Genomic DNA, 16,731 nt, shown 5'->3' with positions numbered 1-16,731 from the left:
TCGAACCGGCATTTAATGAACACTGTCGTTTACGAGTCAACCGCATTAGCGCTGTTTGTCACCTGAAAAGCAATGGCTACGGAACATGACAGCTATTTGACAAGTCCATAAGGCAACAAAAAAAATGTTTTACTATCCAATTCAAGGATGCGATGATAATGCAAAATTGACATAGACCAAGTGAAGAGGAACAAATGTAAACTTTAAATTTGTAGGTTTAAAGGTATCCCTTTGGTGGCCAAGTTGACCTATTTTAAGAAATGCCATTGGTTTGTGGAAAAAAAGTTTAACCTCGATGATAAACTGTTACCGGAAATAATCAAGACCACCTGGTGAGGTTTGCATAGGGCTAAATGTGCAAGCTTATGTAATGGAAACCGCTAACATGTAGCCTTTGATCACGTGCCACTACGTCAACAATTTTAACAGGCTGAGGCTTGACCCCTTAAACTCGAGGGTCGAGTTGCCTGCGAGTTTTCGCTCCTTCCTTGTACTTGATTGATACATTAAGGTCACAAATTAGTAAGGAACACCTCTCACCTGGTTTTCTAGGTCTTAATTGAAAGGAAAAAAAACTAAAACCAGCAGACACTAGGCCCTTCATGGAATGAGTTTGACACCCCTGGCCTCATTTTTTAAATTGAACTAGACAAGACAGTTCGGAACAAATTATTATTTACAATGATGGCCTAGGAACAGTGGATTAACTGCCTTGTTCAGGGGCAGAACAACAGATTTTTACCTTGTCAGCTAGGGGTTTCGATCTGCAATCTTTCGGTTATTGGCCCAATGCTCTAACCAGTAGTGATGGGTCGTTTGCGAACGAGTCGGCTCTAAGGGCTGGTTCTTGTAGGTGAACGTTGGGAGCCGGCTCGCATATCAGAAGAGCCAAATCTATTTATAAAAAAATTAAGATATGAATAATCAAAAGATGTAAATTAATAGAATGAAATAATTCAAAGAACAAAAAAAGAAATAGAATTATATAGGCCTAAATGTTCAAGCGCGCACACACATTCGTTCTGACTGTCTGCTCAGACTAACAGCCTCACCTGTTTAACCTGTCAATCAGACCCGCAGTGTCAACCAATGAACCAAAGATGCACGAGGGAGGGCTGAACCAACTCACTCACAGTCACACACTTAGCAGCTGAGGAGAGAGAGGAAGGACAGCTGTGAAAACAACAGCTGGAAAATGAGTCGGAAGCACAGTAGCATTTGGATGCATTTTAATAATGTAGATAATGTTAGAGCACAGTGTAGAATTTGACAAAACAAAATCTCATATAAAGCCGGTTCTACGCACAACCTACACCGGCATATGCGAACTATGCACCCAACGGTGAAGCTAGCTGTATCTTTGAGAAACTAGTTGGCCTGCTAGTGATAGTGGCGGAACCAGCACATGGAGGTGTATTCACTCAGTCAAGTAGGCCTACTCCGCAACCCACAGCAACGCAGTCTTCAATGGACCAGTTTATGCCAAAGTCTATGTTTGTAGCAAAACGAGGTGAAATTGATATTGCATTGGCTAAAATGATTGCCACCGATTTCCAGCCATTTTCGATCGTGGAGGACAGAGGTTTTAGAAATTATAGCAATAGTCTAAATCAAATGTACACAATTCCAAGCAGGAAAACCCTTTCAAGATCACTTATTCCACAACTGTACGAGAGCACACAGGCTTCAGTGCGGGAAAGAGTCCAAAAAGCTACTGCAGTTTGCCTTACCACTGACTGGGTAACCACTTCTTACATGTCAGTTACATGTCACTTCATTGAAGATTTTTCGATGTCTAGCTTGTCTTCTGGCCTACTTTGAGTTCAGTGACAGACACGCCTCAGAGAACTTGTTGAGAGTGGCCAGAGAATGGCAAGTAGATAGAAAAGTGGTCTATTGTGTTAGCGACAATGCAGCTAACATAACCGAAGCCATGAACATTTTTAAATGGACCCATCATCCATGTCTTGCCCACACAATCAACCTGATTGTAAGAGAAGCTCTGAAGGTGATGAAGCCCACTGTGGACAAAGTGAAAGCAGCTGTGGAATTCTTCCGCAGGAGCACAGTAGGTGTTGAAAAACTAAAGTCTACACAACACCAGATGGGGATGCCTGAGCTGAGGCCTAAACAAGACTGCACTACAAGGTGGAATTCAACATTTTATATCTTGAAGCGGTTTCTTGAGTCAAAGGATGCCATCATCTCTACCCTGGCCATTGTCAATGCACCTGTTGATGCTCTGACCCAAGAGGAATAATGGGAGGTGGTGGAGGAGGTGTGCAGAGTCCTGGAAACCTTTGAGCAGGGCACTGTGGAGATCAGTGGAGTGAGGTACAGTAAGCAGTTATTACTACATCATTATTTAATATTATACATTATATATGTACATGAGCAGTAGATGGGAATGTAGTATCAGAAGACAAAACATGAACCTGAACTAATAAGTTACTGTTCTCTCTTTTCAGCTATGTGACAGCCTCAAAAATTATACTCCTGTGTAAGGGTCTGCAGCGAATCACATCCAGCCGCCAGCGAGAAGCAAATGTAACCACAGGATATGTGACAGAGTGGATGGACACCCTATGTTCATCAATGGACTGAAAGTTCCACAGAATGGAATCATGTGCTATCAGAAACTGTTGCACTTGACCCCAGGTTTAAGAAGTTAGCCTTCAGTGATGCCAGAGCGATTGATTAGGCTCTTCAAAGAATAACCTCAGCAGCAGGGAGGGATAGGCCCAGCAGTCAGCTGGCACAGGCACCAGGGCAACAGGAAGAAGAGGGATCAGATGGAGCAGAAGCACCAGCAGTAGCGCCACAAACGTCTGCTGTTTGGATGCTGTTTGACGAGAGAGCAACTGGGTCAGAAATGTGCGAGAAAATGTGAGGTTGCCAGGGTTACAGTGCAGAATGTGTCTCATGCTGAGGCAGTGAGGAAAGGAGATGTTGATGGGAAAAGAGTGAGGCCGGGTGAGGGAGCCTGAGAGGATCCCTGTGACTCTAGTCGTAGGCCAGAACAGTGACCAGGACAGTTTGTACTTTAGTTTGGTTTATTATCATTTATTACTATGGTCATTAATTGTACCACACAGATGTAGAAGAAATCCCAGAAGATAGGTTTGGTAGTAGCAGCAGCAGAAAAGTTTTTGGGTGTCAGATTTGAGTGCAAAATAACTATACAGGGTTTTGAGAGAAGGGGTTCCAGCCTCCCAGGCCAACGGCCTATGATGGGAAATATGTAGGGTTAGATGGTGGTGCCCTTTTTTCGTGAACAAAATGTGCAATTCAATCTCTGACCTGTGGAAGGCAGCAAAACGCAACAAAGCGTCTAGTCGGCCGGAAAACCACACGAAGAAGACCATTTAAACGGAAGTGAACAGTAACCAAGAACAATTTTTACGTTATCGTTTTTATTGTTGTTATTTAGACGTTTATTAAAACCCTGCATAGCATCACATACTTACCCCAGGTACTATTTTATTCGCGTTGGAGAAAGGTTAGGTTGATGTTATCTAGGTAACGATAGGTAGCTAGCCTCTAACAATGGCTGACTGTATGGTTTTTCACACTCAAATAGCCTCCATTATGGAGGTGCTAGCGAATGCAGCCGTGGCAGAGATCTGTAAGCTCGTAGACGACGACTACGCGGTGTTTCGTTTGGAAATAACTCAAAGACAAAAAGAAAACAGGGCATTGCAGAGGAAACTACAGCTACTGGAACTGAAGGTGCCACGGGACCGCGCTGACAAGACAATGCGAGAGCGCGTCCTCGCCAGTCGTCCCAGAAGTGTAAAGATCCTCGACAGATACAGAGGAACCGCAAGAGGTACATAAGGGGCTATTTATGTGTGGTAAATTCCGTAATTATATGTGGTGATTTTAATACGATTACGGAACCCAAGGATCTGGTATCTCAGTCAATTTCATACATTTAAATACACATTTTGAAACTTACCGCAACCTGAACCCTCCTGCAGAAACAAGGATGTTTAAAAAATATATATACTCGTTGCACAGTTGTCAGAAAATGTACAGTACCTGTCAAGTTTGGACACCTACTCATTCAAGGGTTTTTATTTATTTGCAATATTTTCTACATTGTAGAATAATGGTGAAGACATCAAAACTATGAAATAACACTGTTAAACAAAATATATTTGATATTCTTCAAAGTAGCCCCCTTTTACCTTGATGACACCTTTGCACACTTGGCATTCTCTCAACCAGCCTCATGAGGTAGTCACCTGGAATACATTTCAATTAACAGATGTGCCTGGTTAATTTGTGGAATTTCTTTCCTTAATACGTTTGAGCCAATCAGTTGTGTTGTGACAAGGTAGGTGTGTTATACAGAAGATAACCCTATTTGGTAAAATACCAAGTCCATATTATGGCAAGAACAGCTCAAATAAGTAAGAACTTTCAAGAACTTTGAACATTTCTTCAAGTGCAGTCGTAAAATCCATCAAGTGCTATGATGAAACTGCCTCTCATGAGGACCGCAACAGGAAGGGAAGACCCAGTTACCTCTGCTGCAGAGGATACGTTCATTAGAGTTAACTGCACCTCAGATTGCAGCCCAAATAAATGCTTAACAGAGTTCAAGTAACAGACACATCTCAACATCAGCTGTTCAGAGGAGAACTGTGTGAATCAGGCCTTTGTTGAATTTCTACAAAGAAACCACTACTAAAGGACACCAATAATAATAAGATACTTTCTTGGGCCAAGAAACACAAGCAATGGACATTAGACCTGTGAAAATCTGTCCTTTGGTCTGATGTCTAAATTTGAGATGATTGGTTCCAACCACCGTGTCTTTGAGACGCAGAGTAGGTGAACGGATTATCTCCGCATGTGTGGTTCCCACCATGAAGCATGGAGGAGGAGGTGGTGTGATGATATGCTGGTGCTTTGCTGGTGACACTGTCAGTGATTTATTTAGAATTCAAGGCACACTTAACCAGCATGGCTACCACAGCCAGTCAGAACGAATTGTATTTATATGAAATATTTATGATTGTAAAATGTTAACTTCAATAAAGATGATTGTTTTAAAGAAAGAAAGGCAAGAGGTTTATTATGCAGAAGGTCGTCCTTTCCCCTCTGCGCATATGTGACTTTAAATGTGTTAACCACATTTGGTTAACCAGAATTGCGTCTTGGTCAGTTTTTGGATTGTATGCAATAATTCCCCTGATTTATTTAGACATCTTGCACAAAGACACTATCATTTTCTTGATTTACTGCATTTACTATTATTTACCTTTTGAAAACAATGTGATGCATGGAACATTATCTACTGATTACAAATAGTGTATCAAGAAGTTATTTTAAGTGTTTCCTTACATCCTTGCCAATTCTAGACAGTGTCAAAACTGTCAATAGTGTACAACATGGTGTTGAGCATTGATGGTACCTAACCACCTCTTTTCCCCCAATCACTGTCTCAGTTGAAGGACATCTTACTGGAGGCCACAGGAGCTTTGTGAAGCCAGCGGGGCACAATTCATGTAGAGATGACCAACCAATCACTGTTGATGAGGGGGGTGGAACCTCAACCCAGCATGTTATCGTGATAGAGGTTAGTGTAATAGTATTACATCGAAATGAGAGTACATCAAATGTGGCCAGTTTATTTCAGAAAGGCTCCCCTCAGCTAATCAATTGCTTACATGTACATCCTAATTTATCTACCAGAGTCTGCGAGCTTCTGAGACTTCCCAACGACATTATTACCGGTACATGAGTGTTATCCAAATTCTAATCTCCCCTCTTCTTGTGTCAGGATGCAGAGGCTGCAGGTCCTGAGGTCAAGCTGGAGAGGTCTCAAGAAGAGGAGGACCCACGGCACAGCAGATGCCACTATACTGGAACGGCTGGAGCGCCCCCTGTAGCCACAGAGGACCCCACCACCGCCCCAGCGCCACCCATTACCCAACGAAACATCACGGAGGTCAGTGGAACGCTGAACGCCGTCCTCAAGTCAGAGACAGATACAGAGACTTTAACGGGGCTGGACCGACTGGGCTGTCCTCCTGCTCCAAACTCAGAGTATTTACTTTACGGTAACACAAGCCCAAGGACGGTTCTGTCCCATCAGGACTCAGGTGACACGTTACAGACTGGCAATGATCCATCCTGTTCATACACTGCAGAGATGATACCTGGTGACATACCTATCGGCTTAGATACACAGAATAATCCATTGAGAGGGGACTGGAACCGGTACAGCAGTAGTGTATACTCTGATGGGTGCCTTGATAAGAAAGGGGAGGGTATAGTTGCAGATGAAGTGAAAGTGGAAGGCGACACTCCTCTGACATGGAATGCAGATGAGACTCACTTAGGAGAAGGACACTCGCAGGGCAACACCAGTGACTTCTTAGACTACAGGGAAAGCTTACAGACAAATCCAAATGTCGCAACCCACTCCCCTTTACACCCACTCAGGGATCGCAACCCAGTGTCCACGTCGATGGTACCTTCCGATTCACACGGCAGAGTCCTTTTCGATCAGGTATTGAACTCCAACAACAGGTCTAGAGCCCAGACTCAGGGACGGGGAGCAACATCAGGTAAAGAGAAACGGTTCCTCTGCATGTTCTGTAACAAAGGCTTCAGCCGCCCCCAGAAGGTGGAGATCCACCAGAGGGTCCACACAGGGGAGAAACCCTTCAGCTGTACCCAGTGTCACATGCGCTTTGCCCAGGCTTGCAACCTGAAGAGGCATCAGAGGGTCCACACAGGGGAGAAATCCTATAGCTGCCCACAGTGTGAAAAGAGGTTCTCCCACCAGCACCAGCTGAAGATGCACCTGAAGGTCCACACAGGAGAGAGGCCGTTCCCCTGTGTGTAGGGAGGGCTGTTACGGTGACCGCAATACCGCCACGCCTGTGGTCACAAGTCATCACTGTAGTCAAATTCCACGTGACCGTTGAGTCATGGTAACTGAGCTACTCAAACTGCACTCTGTAAATGAGTGTTGCTGATGGGTGTGAGTAGTCTACCAAACTTGCTAATTGCATGGTACTCAACACTATTGTCCATCAAATCACTCTGACATCAATGCTAATGCTTTTGAAAATCGCATCAAAAACACTATATGATTGAATTTGAATAATCTTCAGGGGTCGCAATAGCAGGAATACATGTGTGTTTTATTTTGAAAATACAGGTGTATTGACCATGACTTTCAAGTTCCACATTTTTATATTGAAATAGACTTGCTGCTATTATCTGAAACGTCTCATCCATCCTCCAAACCATGCTCTCTATCTCTGCGCAGAGTGATTTGAGGGACAATAGAGCGTTGAGTACCAGGTCATTAGCATCTTGATGGCTGTTAGCAAGTTTGGTAGGCTACTAACGCCCATCAGCACCATCTGTTTAGAGTGCAGTTTGAGTAGCCCAGTTACCATGACTCTACGTTCACGTGGAATTTGACTAGAGTAATTCGGTTTCAAGTTCCACATTTTTATATTGACATAGACTTGCTGTTATAATCTGAAATGTCTGATCCATCCTCCAAACCGCACTCTCTCTCTCTGCACTCCAAGTGGGTGAAGGTGGAGGGAGAGGAATGCATTGTGATAGCAACATTTCAAATTGCAGTTGTGGGAAAATCATGCAAATAGGCTTATTGTTATGACTGTTGGAAAGAAGAGGGTCTCAGATGTCTTTGTGCTTTTTACCACTTTTTCTCCCCAATTTTGTGATACCTAATTAGTAGTTTTGTCCCATCGCTGCAACTCCCGTACGGACTCGGATGAGGCGAAGGTCGAGAGTCATGCGTCCTCCAAAACACAACCTGCCAAGCCGTACTGCTTCTTGACACACTGTTCGCTTAACCCGGAAGCCAGCCGCACCAATGTGTCGGAGGAAACACCGTACAGCTGGCAACCGAAGTTGGCTTGCAGGCGTCTGGCTCGCCACAAGGAGTCGCTAGAGCGAGATGGGACAAGGACATCCCAACTGGCCAAACCCTCCCCTAACCTGGACGACGCTGTGCGCCGCTTCATGGGTCTCCCGGTCACGGTCGGCGGTGACACAGTCTGGGATCGAACCAGAGTCTGCGATGCAGTGCCTTAGACCGCTGCGCCACTCGGGAGGCAGAAGAGTCTCAGCTTTCTGTAGGTTTTATATTTATTTCTCAATTTGGACAGCTGGAGCACCTTTTTTAAATGAAGTGTCTCATAGGCTATAGCTTTGAGATATATCTTATACGGGGCGGAATAATTGCATAGGCCTATAGACATCATTGGGTATGCTGAAAAGTGTTCAGGACATTACATTAACTGTTAACTAACTACTTGAACTGTTAGTTAGCTGTGTAATTGATTAATCTATCAGCATATTATATTTAGTTTTCTAGCTAATGCATTTTGAATTTCCACTTCCTCAGATGGTGAATTAGCCCAAATCCACATATACAGTATGTCACTAAAGTGAGTACACCCCTCACATTTTTGTAAATATGAGTATATCTTTTCATGTGACAACACTGAAGAAAGGACACTTTTCTACAATGTAAAGTAGTGAATGTACAGCTTGTATAACAGTGTAAATTTGCTGTCCCCTCAAAATAACTCAACACACAGCCATTAATGTCTAAACCGCTGGCAACAAAAGTGAGTACACCCCTAAGTGAAATTGTCCAAATTGGGCCCAATTAGCCATTTCCCTCCCCGGTGTCATGTGACTCATTAGTGTTACAAGGTCTCAGGTGTGAATGGGGAGCAGGTGTGTTAAATTAGGTGTTATCGCTCTCACACTCCCTCATACTGACTGGTCACTGGAAGTTCAACATTGCACCTCATGGCAAAGAACTCTCTGAGGATCTGAAAAAAAAAATGTTGCTCTACTTAAAGATGGCCTGGGCTATAAGAAGATTGCCAAGACCCTGAAACTGAGCTGCAGCACGATGGCCAAGACCATACAGCGGTTTAACTGGACAGGTTCCACTCAGAACAGGCCTCGCCATGGTCGACCAAAGAAGTTGAGTGCACGTGCTCAGCATCATATCCAGAGGTTGTCTTTGGGAAATAGACGTATGAGTGCTGCCAGCATTGCTGCAGAGGTTGAAGGGGTGGGGGGTCAGCCTGTCAGTGCTCAGACCATACGCTGTACACTGCATCAAATTGGTCTGCATGGCTGTCGTCCCAGAAGGAAGCCTCTTCTAAAGATGATGCACAAGAAAGCCCGCAAACAGTTTGCTCAACACAAGCAGACTAAGGACATGGATTACTGGAACCATGTCCTGTGGTCTGATGAGACCAAGATTAACTTATTTGGTTCAGATGGTGTCAATCGTGTGTGGCGGCAACCAAGTGAGGAGTACTAAGACAAATGTGTCTTTCCTACAGTCAAGCATGGTGGTGGGAGTGTCATGGTCTGGGTCTGCATGAGTGCTGCCGGCACTGGGGAGCTACAGTTCATTGAGGGAACCATGAATGCCAACATGTACTGTGACATACTGAAGCAGAGCATGATCCCCTCCCTTCGGAGACTGGGCCTCAGTCTGTCTATATATATATATATATATATATATCACACACACTACCGTTCCAAAGTTTGAGGTCACTTAGAAATGTCCTATTTTTTGAAAGAAAAGCACATTTTTTGTCCATTAAAATAATGTCAAATTGATCAGAAATACAGTGTAGACGTTGTAAATGACTATTGTAGCTGGAATCTGCGTGTTTTTTATGCAATATCTACATAGGCGTACAGAGGCCCATTATCAGCAACCATCACTCCTGTGTTCCAATTGCACATTGTGTTAGCTAATCCACATTTATCATTTTAAAAGGCTAATTGATCATTAGAAAACCCTTTTACAATTATGCTAGCACAGCTGAAAACTGTTGTTCTGATTAAATAAGCAATACAACTGGCCTTTAGACTAGTTGAGTATCTGGAGCAACAGCAAAAAAAGTCCCAAACTTTGAACATCCCAAGGAGCACCATTAAATTCATTATTTTAAAAAATTGAAAGAATATGGCACCACAACAAACCTGCCAAGAGAGGGCAGTAAAACTCACGGACCAGGCAAGGAGGGCATTAATCAGAGAGGCAACAAAGATAACCCTGAAGGAGCTGCAAAGCTCCACAGCAGAGATTGGAGTATCTGTCCATAGGACCACTTTAACCCGGAAACTCCACAGAGCTGGGCTTTATTGAAGAGTAGCCAGAAAAAAGCCATTACTTAAATGGCCAAAAAGCATGTGGGAGACACCCCAAACATATGGAAGAAGGTACACTGGTCAGATGAGACTAAAATTGAGATTTTTGGCCATCAAGGAAAACACTGTCTGGCGCAAACCCAACACCTCTCATCACCCCGAGTGCCCCATCCCTACAGTGAAGCATGGTGGTAGCCGCATCATGCTGTGGGGATGTTTTTCCATCGGCAGAGAATGGGAAACTGGTCAGAATTGAAGAAATTATGGGTGGTGCTAAACACAGGGAAATTCTTGAGGCAAACCTGTTTCAGTCTTCCAGAGATTTGTGACTGGGACAGAGGTTCACCTTCCAGCAGGACAATGACCATAAGCATACTGCTAAAGCAACACTCGAGTGGTTTAAGGGGAAACATTTAAATGTATTGGAATGGCCTAGTCAAAGTCCAGACCTCAATCCAATTGAGAATCTGTGGTATGACTTAAAGATAGCTGTACACCACTGGAACCCATCCAACTTGAATGAGCTGGAGCAGTTTTGCTTTGAAGAATGGGCAAAAATCCCAGTGACTAGATGTGCCAAGCTTATAGAGACATACCCCAAGAGACTTGAAGATGTAATCGACAAAGTATTGACTTTTGGGGGGGTGAATGGTTATGCACGCTCAAGTTCAGTTTTGTGTTACTTCTTGTTTATTTGACAAAAAATATGTTGCATCTTCAAAGTGGTAGGCATGTTGTGTAAATCAAATTATACAAACCCCCAATTTTAATTCCAGGGTGTAAGGTAACCAAATAGGAAAAATCCCAAGGGGGTTGAATACTTTCGTGTATGTGTATAAAGATGTCCCTACTGTTGGTGCATGCAAATGTGAGCCATTTCAACTGAACATTGTGGTTACATTAATGAAGAATGAAATCAAATAAATCTTATTCATGGTGAATAAATGATGCGTGTCCGGAGCTGGTCCTTTTTACAACACACCTATTATAGCGTTCGTATTTCATCGACACTGTCGAGTGCATACGGATGGCATGCCCATGCAGCTGATAATGGCCTATTCTAAACAAATTTCACACATATTATTTAGTATAAAGTATAAAACCTTATAAATTGAGACTAGTCTGATGGGAGAGAATATTATCACTTGTGAATGAGAGACTAATGAGCAGTATGTACAGTCTAGGCAAGAAACAGCGCATGCCTTTTTTGCAACTTTTAAAAATCATCAATAGTTACATCATGCAGCCCATTTGTTTTGATTTCTAATTAGGTTTTGTCTCACAACTAAAGTTGCCAAATAACTCGAAATGAAGCATATAGGACATGTTACAAATGATCACTTTTTACACTCGACACAGAAAAGCCGGTCCATTGCGCACTCGCTCGGCAATCGTTAGAGAAAAATATCCCTTCTATTGTATTAATCAATGTACACTTATATTCTTGTAACTATAACGTCATATAAAATAATTGCATAGGAATTAAGCATATATTTTCTGCTATTGGCATGGCACTCCCAGATCGGTAATATACAGTAGGCCGACTCAATATGAAATCCTGTTCTTCTGAAATACATTTTCTTCATATCATGTTTCTTAACACCAGCTATTGTGGTGGTGTATATTAAATAGATTTGTAATCCATATATTAATTGTAGATGTACCAAAGGCGCGCATCAGCGGCTTGTATGCGTGGAAACCCGAGATGCCAACCGTATTTATATTAATGCATGGTCAATAACCTTGAGACCGGTGGTCACTCTGCGTGACAGTTAACGGCTGACACATTTTCATGACCGCCACAGCCCTACCTGTACACACTGCAGGAAGAGGTTCTGAGAGGACCTACCTCAGGATACACCAGCAGAAAAAAACATTCCACTCTATAACATAGAAGCCATTCCACACGATATCTTCTGATGTTTGGATCAAACGTTGAATTAACAGATTTCAGTGTTGAATATTCCTAGGTAGAATATTGCATTCAGACATAAAACATCTGTTACATATTGTGTTTGTATTGTGTAGGCTATATTATGGTCACAAATGCCTATTTCACTATTTCTATTCAACTAACTTCTTTTTTTCCCCAAAGACACTTTTAATGAGAAAATGAATGCAGTTAATCAAGTTCATGGACATTTTTTAAGACATATATGTGTGGATTTCATAAGGCCAATTTTTTCCGTTTTGTTACGAAGTGGGATTAAAATGGATTTAATTGTAATTTTTCGTCAATGATCTACAAAAAAAGTGGAAGAAAAACTATACAGTATATATTTTTTTCAATCATGAAAAATAAAACATTATCTGAGTCTATACAGGTTAGAATCACCTTTAGTAGCAATTACATCTGTGAATCTTTGAGTAAGTCTCAAAGAGCTTTCCACACCTGGATTGTGCAACATTTGGCCAATTTATTTTAAACAATAATCTTAAATCCCTGTCAAATTGGTTGTTGATCATTGCTAGACAACCATTTTCAGGTCTTGCCATAGATTTTCAAGCAGATTTAAGTCAAAATTGTTACTTGGCCACTCAGGAAAATTTGCGGTCTTCTTGGTAAGCAACTCCAGTGTAGATTTGTCCTTGTGTTTTAGGTTATTGCCCTGCAGAAAGATGAATTCTCCCAGTATCTGGTGGAAAGCAAACTGATCCAGGTTTTCCTCTAGGATTTTGCCTGTGCTTAGCTCCATTATGTTTATTTTTTATCCTGAAAAACTCCCCAGTCCTTAATGATTACAAGCATACCCATAATACGATGCAGCCACCACTATGCTTGAAAATATGGGGAGTGGTACTCAGTAATGTGTTGTATTGGATTTGCTCCAAACATAACCCTTTGTATTCAGGACAAAAAGTTCATTGCTTTGTCACTTTTTTTTTGCAGTACTATTTTAGTGCCTTGTTGCAAACGATGCACATTTTGTAATATTTTTATTCTGTACAGGCTTCCTTCTTTTCACTCTGTCAAAGAGGTTAGTATTGTGGAGTAACTACAATGTTGTTGATCCATCCTCTGTTCTCCTATCACACCCATTAAACTATGCGACTGTCTTAAAGTCAGAGGTTGAAAACTTATTGACTCAAGAAATTTCAGCTTTTCATTTTTTATTAATTTGTCAAAATTAAAAATGTAAAAAACATAATTCCACGTTGACATTATGGGGTATTGTATGTAGGCCAGTAACCCCAAACATCTCTATTTTAATCAATTTTAAATTTAGTCTGTAAAATAACAAAATGTGGAAAAAGTCAAGGTGTATGAATACTTTCAGAAGGAACCGTAACAGTGGAGGCTGCTGAGGGAAGAACGGCTCACAATAATGGCTTGAATGGAGTTTAATGGATGGAATAGAGTGAATGGAATGGTATGAAAACCATGTCTTAAGAACCATTCCATTTACTCCATTCCAGACATTATTACGAGCTGTTCTCCCCTCAAGCCTTCACTGCACTGTACCCACACACTAACAAACACCTACTGTGCACTTCAATATAGTTGAGTCAGGTTTGACTGATGATGACTCATATTTACCCACATCATATTTATGTCCACCAGGATGAGTTTAACAACAATTAAGTCATTCTGTAACTACAGTATAGGACTCAAGTGTAGTGTGGATGGGTAAACACTCCATGTTGAAAGTGTGTTTATTATCTGTGTGTACGTACCTGAGGGAGTGCATGTCTGTAATCTGTATCACCTGTCTCTTCCAGGAGGAGGGTCCAGAGGTGCCGCTCATGAAGGAGGAGGGGTGTGAGGGGGGTCTGGGGAACCCTGAGGGGAACATGGCCATGGAAGACAACCAGACTACACCACCACCTGAACCCACAGAGGAACCAGCTGAGCAGCACAGGACCACATACAGTCTCACTGAGGTGAGCCCACTGTGAACTACTGTCTGAATGGTATTAGGTCAGGTCTTAATTCATTTTGTCTTAAGTGTGGGACCCTGCCATTGAATTATCCAACCATTAGTATAGTATCAAATCAAATAACATGTATGCATTGTACTCATAGCCCAATCAGAAGATGCTCCATAGCAGGGTGCTCATATCAGATGTCTTGATCCAACATCTTCTCTCTGTATTTCTTAGTCAGTAGACATGGAGGAAGGGAAGCCTGATCTGCTACTAGTCAAGGAGGAGACAATAGAGGACGGACAAGAGAGTATTGATCTGCTGAGTGGACTAAAGATGGGGGAGCAAGGTAAGGGAGAAATACATATAGCCTACATACAGTACTACATCTTCAATGGGAATAGCGATGCACCTGACTATTTTGTCTTAATTTTATTCATTCATATAATGAAATCAATGCAACTTATGTTTACATACAACAAAAACACAATGTATGAACTTGACCATGTAATTGACTAAAAAACACTCCATATGTAGAGTTTTCTTTGCCATGTTTGTAAAGTCTATTTTCTAACCTCTTCCTGCAGGCGGTTGGCTGGAGGCTAACAGAGGAGACTGGGCGGCCATCTTGGATACCCAGGCCAGTGCAGCCAAGAGCCCAGGGGACAACATCATTGAGCATGCCAGGACCAGATGCGACATAGTGGAGGTCAATGGATGGAACAGCGTCCTTAATTCTGGGCTGGGGAACAACACTGTTAACCACAACCAGAAACAGATGGTCGAATACAAAACAACAGCTGAACTTAGTCTTCATGACAACAGACTGGCTGAGACCAGGGCGAGGCGTAGATTTGGTCTGCGGGGACGGGGAGGTGTCTGTATGAGAACAGCCACAGACTCGGCTAGCGATGCTCCGTCCTGCTCCTATAGTTGTGATTCAGAGAGACTGATGGCGCCTCAGGTTAACCCTCTAACAGATGCTGCCTTCAGCCTGCCTTCTATAGGATCTATCAACTGGAACATGGACCCTGCAACAACACAGACACTCCCTGGCCTTCGTCCTCCTCACAGTCTCCTAATGTTAAACCAGACCTCAGACAATGCCAGTGCCTCAACACTAAATACCTACACAAGCCCATTGACAAATGACAGTAGTAGAGATGGAATCAGTAAAGGTGGCATCGCCAAAGATAAGTGTTTCCCGTGTTCGTTCTGTGGGAAAGCCTTCAGTTTCCCCAAACAGGTGGAGATCCACCAGAGGATGCACACGGGGGAGAAACCCTTCGGCTGCCACCTGTGCTGGGCCAGTTTTTCACACTCGTTCAGCCTGAAGAGGCACCAGAGGGTCCACACAGGGGAGAAACCATTCAATTGCCACCTTTGCCGGGCCAGTTTTTCACACTTGTTCAACCTGAAGAGGCACCAGAGTGTCCACACAGGGGAGAAATCCTGAAGCTGCCCCAGTGTGAGAAGAGGTTTTCCCACCAGCACCAGCTGAAGATGCACCTGAAGGTCCACATGGTAGAGAGACCGTTCGCCTGTACACACTGCGGGTTCTCAGAGAGGAGATACCTCAGGATACACCAGCAGAAAACATGGTCCATGTATAGAGTATAGTAACATATAGTACTAGTTAGTGTGTTTGTAGTTAATTATGTTGCTTTTGGATTTAGTAGGGAACTGGATGAGGTAAACTCCACCCAGCACTGCCAGAAGAGGACTGCGTTTTTCCTAGCCACTGTGCTTCTACATCTGCATTGCTTGCTGTTTGGGGTTTTAGTCTGGGTTTCTGCTGATGTATAAAGGGCTTTATGAATGCATTTGATTGAAATTTGATTGAACTGAGGAAAGAATGAGTATGATGAGGCAGAGTAGATGATATGGTGCTGGATGGTGTGATGGTGTCTAGTAAAGATGCTTCACTAATGAAGAATGACAAACTTAGTCCCTTTAGGTTGATACTGGTGGTGTTATAGTGAGATCAGGATGGTGCCTTGTAATGTTGAACCTTTTCCAAAGTATTCTGAAATTCATTTTATCAAAGTAAGGGTTCCAGATTTACAGAAAAGGTCCAATGGTACCATAGTGAGAAAAGTTAATCTACTTGTATCGTTTTGTGCAATAAAAGTACCGTACGTAAAAGTTATGCGAGTAAATTACCATCTTGTTGAAATGAAATACGAATTTGACTGTGCTGACTGACTTGGTTGTTTTTGTATCATTGCAGGGACTGAGTTTCCCTTATAAGTCAATTTCAACTTAATTTTTGGGGAAAATGGTCAGTTACTTGATAAAACTTTCGGTACTTAATTATTTAATCAACACACACAGTCGTGGCCCTTGCACTTTTATCAAGTAACTGACCATTTTCCCCAAAAATTAAGTTGAAATTGAACATTTTATTTGGTCTCGACAATTCTTTATTTCACTGTTAATATTACAGAACCTTTGTTTTTGATTCATAACCGAAATGGCATTATTGACACCCTAGACATAATATTTGGTAGCACAGCCTTTGGTCAAAATCACTGGTATAATTAAGTGCTTCCTATAGCCATCAATGAGCTTCCTGCACCTCTGTACTGGCAGCTTGGCCCATTTCTCTTGCGTGCCATCTCCCAACTGCTGTTTTCGGGTCTCTCCACAAGTTTAATGGGATTTCGTTCTGTACTCATT

At 42.5% G+C, this 16,731-nt stretch overlaps 3 protein-coding genes across 13 annotated transcripts in view; 2 read left to right on the top strand and 1 right to left on the bottom strand.

Moving 5' to 3' along the window:
* Positions 1-16,731, bottom strand: part of LOC109901251 (zinc finger protein 583-like) — an 880,650-nt gene that overhangs the window by 784,190 nt on the left and 79,729 nt on the right. The gene's annotated exons all lie outside the window — the stretch shown is intronic.
* Positions 1-16,731, top strand: part of LOC109901176 (zinc finger protein 606-like) — a 67,423-nt gene that overhangs the window by 26,648 nt on the left and 24,044 nt on the right. The window lies entirely within an intron of this gene.
* Positions 3,333-16,243, top strand: LOC109901172 (sal-like protein 1). Of its 2 annotated transcripts, XM_031836595.1 has the most exons (8): positions 3,333-3,829; positions 5,457-5,587; positions 5,792-5,959; positions 12,015-12,020; positions 13,912-14,070; positions 14,290-14,401; positions 14,640-15,430; positions 15,514-15,779. In XM_031836595.1, exons 1-8 carry the CDS (start codon positions 3,547-3,549, stop codon positions 15,670-15,672), a joined length of 1,809 nt encoding a protein of 602 aa, XP_031692455.1. In that variant the 5' UTR covers positions 3,333-3,546; the 3' UTR covers positions 15,673-15,779. The 2 variants fall into 2 exon arrangements, with proteins under 2 accessions (XP_031692455.1, XP_020352807.1); XM_020497218.2 differs by lacking the exon at positions 12,015-12,020 and having other exon boundaries at positions 3,334-3,829; positions 13,909-14,070; positions 14,640-16,243.

The sequence above is a fragment of the Oncorhynchus kisutch genome, linkage group LG12 (genome assembly GCF_002021735.2).
Source record: "Oncorhynchus kisutch isolate 150728-3 linkage group LG12, Okis_V2, whole genome shotgun sequence".
In the NCBI taxonomy this organism is placed as follows: Eukaryota; Metazoa; Chordata; class Actinopteri; order Salmoniformes; family Salmonidae; genus Oncorhynchus; species Oncorhynchus kisutch.
This window is presented reverse-complemented; position numbering and strand designations above follow the sequence as displayed.